The sequence below is a fragment of the Ciona intestinalis genome, unplaced genomic scaffold (assembly GCF_000224145.3).
Source record: "Ciona intestinalis unplaced genomic scaffold, KH HT000993.1, whole genome shotgun sequence".
Taxonomy (NCBI): Eukaryota; Metazoa; Chordata; class Ascidiacea; order Phlebobranchia; family Cionidae; genus Ciona; species Ciona intestinalis.
In genome coordinates, this window is record NW_004191314.1 from 2,408 (window position 1) to 4,282 (window position 1,875).

General features: G+C 36.1%; 1 protein-coding gene across 1 annotated transcript in view; it reads right to left on the bottom strand.

The window, feature by feature from the left end:
• The window catches only part of LOC100183557 (peroxisomal sarcosine oxidase-like), a gene marked incomplete at both ends in the record, with an annotated part of 3,654 nt that extends 2,020 nt beyond the window's left edge, over positions 1-1,634 (bottom strand). The window contains 3 exons of the mRNA XM_002125251.1: positions 790-849; positions 1,105-1,258; positions 1,486-1,634. Of these exons, the coding sequence (XP_002125287.1) occupies positions 790-849; positions 1,105-1,258; positions 1,486-1,634 (363 nt within the window). The remainder of the gene's footprint in view (positions 1-789; positions 850-1,104; positions 1,259-1,485) is intronic.
• Between the last annotated feature and the right edge of the window lie 241 nt (positions 1,635-1,875).

Below are 1,875 nucleotides of genomic sequence, written 5' to 3' on the forward strand. Positions count from 1 at the left end.
TCCAATGGCTTTAAAAGTTTGTTGGTCCACGAACCACAGCATAAAACAACTGACACTGAAGCATATTCAGCTATAGATGTTTGAACATTAACTCTCGAGTCATTAATTGGCTCAATGTTCAGAACTTTTTCATTTTCGTGCAGTTCTCCACCAAACTTAATCAATTCTTCCTGTCACAATTAAAGTATCGGCGCTAATTAGTAATTATACACCTCATGCTTACTGTCGAGTTATAACATAGATGTCTTCTTATACAACAGACACACATGGTGTATTCATACACCTCATGCTCACTGTCAAGTTATAACATGGGTGTCTTCTTATACACCAGCCACACATGGTGTATTCATACACCTCATGCTCATTGTCAAGTTATAACATGGGTGTTTTCTTATATACCAGACACACATGGTGTATTCATACACCTCATGCTTACTGTGGAGTTATAACATGGTTGTCTTCTGAAACACCAGACACACATGGTGTATTCATACATCTCATGCTCACTGTCGAGTTATAACATGGGTGTTTTCTGAAACACCAGACACACACGGTGTATTCATACACCTCATGCTCACTGTAGAGTTATAACATGGTTGTCTTCTGAAACACTAGACACACATGGTGTATTTATACACCTCATGCTCACTGTCGAGTTATAACATGGTTGTCTTCTGAAACACCAGACACACATGGTGTATTCATACACCTTATGGTAAAGTTATAACACAGATAACCATACAGCAATATTGATATAGTGTTTCACAATTCATACCAGAAAAAATATACCTGAATTGCTTGTAGACATTTATCAGCATTAAGTACACCACCAGTTTGTTCATAAACTGCCTAGAAACAAGAAATATTATACATTTACATAGAAACTAGTATTATCATATGTTTATGTACAAAACTATAATCAATATTGTGTGTAATCAATATTCAAGTAAGCAAAAATTAACATGATCAAACTTACACACAAATTAGTAGGGCCTACATACAATTTACCAATACCATATCCTTGCACACAAAGTATTTTTGATTTGCAGAAAAACTAAATTACAATTAATATTTACTAGTAACCACACTAGACAAAGTTCTGACCTCAAAATCGTCGTTAAATTTCAACCCCGGGAATTCTGCGTTCACGTGAGAGCCGTCCAAAACTTTATGTTCGATTCCATATTTTTCACAACTTGCAACTAATTTCTTAATCTTCCCGACTGACTTTTTACAAACAGCAATGTGGCCGTTTATCCTAAAAATGTCATAATAGAGGCTTTGTTACGTAAACATAAATCTAGAATATGACGTATTTGTGACGTAAAATTACAAAAGTTTGCAAAACTATGCCGCAGAGTGTATGCAAACATATCTTGCTATGAAATGCTGTACAGTGCTGGTGTATTTGTTGTTTAGGAAAAAATATTGGTAATAGGCCTACACTTGATCATAATATTGAACGGGCAAGTTTTTTCCAATTACTTGAAAAAGTCGATCCCGCTTGAAGTTTGTAGCTCGTTCCATAGTTGGTAAGCTTCGTCCATTAGCTGTGCATGGTGTTGGTCGACGTACAGCTTTCGTATGATTCTGGATTGGCCGTGCGAGCTACCGCGTGTGTGGGAGCGTTGGTACTGTGTGAATGTAAAGAATGATATCTCTTCGAAAAAGGTAAAAGAAAAGAACGGAATTGACAGCAAAACGGCATTCGTTAAAAACACACTATAAATAAAAGGTTCGGGAATAAGCGCCAGTTAAATATTTCGCTGTTGCACCAGCAAGACCAGTTGTACTGTATAGTCTGTATTAGTAGTTAGCATCATTTAAAANCGGGGTAATGTTTAATCCAATAACATGGATAGATCAAATTAAACT